General features: G+C 48.6%; 1 protein-coding gene across 1 annotated transcript; it reads right to left on the reverse strand.

The window, feature by feature from the left end:
- Positions 1-403: 403 nt before the first annotated feature.
- Positions 404-1,207, reverse strand: Pmar_PMAR001911 (hypothetical protein; the record flags this gene model as incomplete). The annotated part of the gene is made up of 3 exons (XM_002768869.1): positions 404-459; positions 515-838; positions 910-1,207. 3 exons carry the CDS (start codon positions 1,205-1,207, stop codon positions 404-406), a joined length of 678 nt encoding a protein of 225 aa, XP_002768915.1.
- Positions 1,208-1,731: the final 524 nt, after the last annotated feature.

The raw sequence follows: 1,731 nt of genomic DNA on the forward strand, positions 1-1,731 counted from the left end.
AAGACGTCAGCCATAGACTCCCCTAGGTTCTGGTGCAAGTCGTGAACCACGTTAGTACAGTTGTTGGACTTAGCGTGATCGGACAACGTAGACAGAAACGTACCCTTATAGAGGCCAAGTAGACGTAGATACGTATAATGAATACTCATAGGTATACGTTGACACCTACGGGCCCTCAGGTTAGCGTCGTGGGGTAGTGTAGGGACTCCGAGTACGTGACCAGTAGTACTAACGTCCCAACAACGTAGAGAAGAGCTGACCAGCCTATGCATCTTCTTACAGTAAAACCGGCGTTGTAGTAGATGGCATACCCGTCGTGGTCCCAAGTGCATGTACTTATAGTGATAGATAGTCGATAGGATCCTTATGAGGGCTGACGTATACTTGCTGTTACCAAGATAGATCACACCGTCGTCATCTTCTTCAGCATGGCGAAGTCGCTCTGGGCTAGGGTGACGTCTGACTATACCATGTTGGTCAACGTAACAAATACGAGCCAACCTTCTTAGTTTACCACCCTTCATGCCGAGTTCCTTGTAGGTGACCTTCTCAAGGAGAAGATTCTTGAAGTCCTTCAAGTCGTCGTCCAATTCTTGCGCACGTATTACGCAAGCACTGACACGGTCTTCGTAGTTACCATCCTGTAGTAGCTCTGGGTCGATCTCTTCCACGGGCTTGGCATAACGTGTGAGTTCACGTAGTTCTTCTTGTTGTTCAGTAGTAAAGGAGCCGTAGTTGGGTAGGTCAATACCGTCACAGTTGAGAGTCATCACCAGAGCACCGACAGTTGAAGAGTTGGTTGTGGCGTTAGCCACGGGAGAAGTAGTAACCTTCTGTACTAGTTTAGTACCAGTAGTTGTTGTTGACGTATTCGTGGCGTTAGCCACGGGAGAAGTAGGAAATTCCTACTAGGAATACATTGAGCGTCCCTGCCGTTGGTGGTTGCAGTTGTTGGTTCCGTGGCGTTAGCCACGGGGGAAGTGGTATATTGTGAGCAGGGTTCTTCATCGTTGGTCTCGACTACGTTCTCAGCCAACTCGTCATCTGTAATCTCCCTATAGTCAAAAACCACTTCGCTGACAGACATCGCCTTGCAGACGTGGGTACCGTCAATGACCTTGTCGTTGATCTTAGCTCGTGATATCGAGTCGGCATAGTTCAACTCAGAGGGTATGTGCTTGACGATAACGTCTAACTGTCGGCACATCTCTCTAATCTCCTTCAGTCTTCGTCGTTCAACGACAGGTAGCTTCTTGTCCCTACTGGGAGTCCCAGTCTGGGACGTCGTAACCGATATACCGTGATCTCACTGTCACATAGGAGAACGACTTGTCGAGCTGGTAGATTAGGTACCAAGGGTTCTAGAGGTGACTGGTGAGGACGTAGACAAGTCTTGATGGGTAAGTAGGTTGATGTAGAACGTATCCAAGTGAGGGCGTGGTGTACAGCGACCAGCTCCTTACGTGGAATAGTCCACTTAGTCTGTGAGCTTGGGAAGACTCCTCCACGAGCCATGACCCTAGTAGTAGTATCTTCACCAGTGGTACACCTCACGTCCACACCCCAACATTCACCAGATGCATCTGATGAGACCAATAAGGGGTAATTCTCCAAGTCAATGAACCTCTCGAAGCCTATTAACGTAGTTATTTCCGTACACGACGTTGCCCATACTTTGATCCGATGGACCAAATCATCATTGAGCTTGTCGTCCCAGTTTTTATGAGCCTG

Source organism: Perkinsus marinus, assembly GCF_000006405.1.
Source record: "Perkinsus marinus ATCC 50983 genomic scaffold scf_1104296966970, whole genome shotgun sequence".
Classification (NCBI taxonomy): domain Eukaryota; phylum Perkinsozoa; order Perkinsida; family Perkinsidae; genus Perkinsus; species Perkinsus marinus.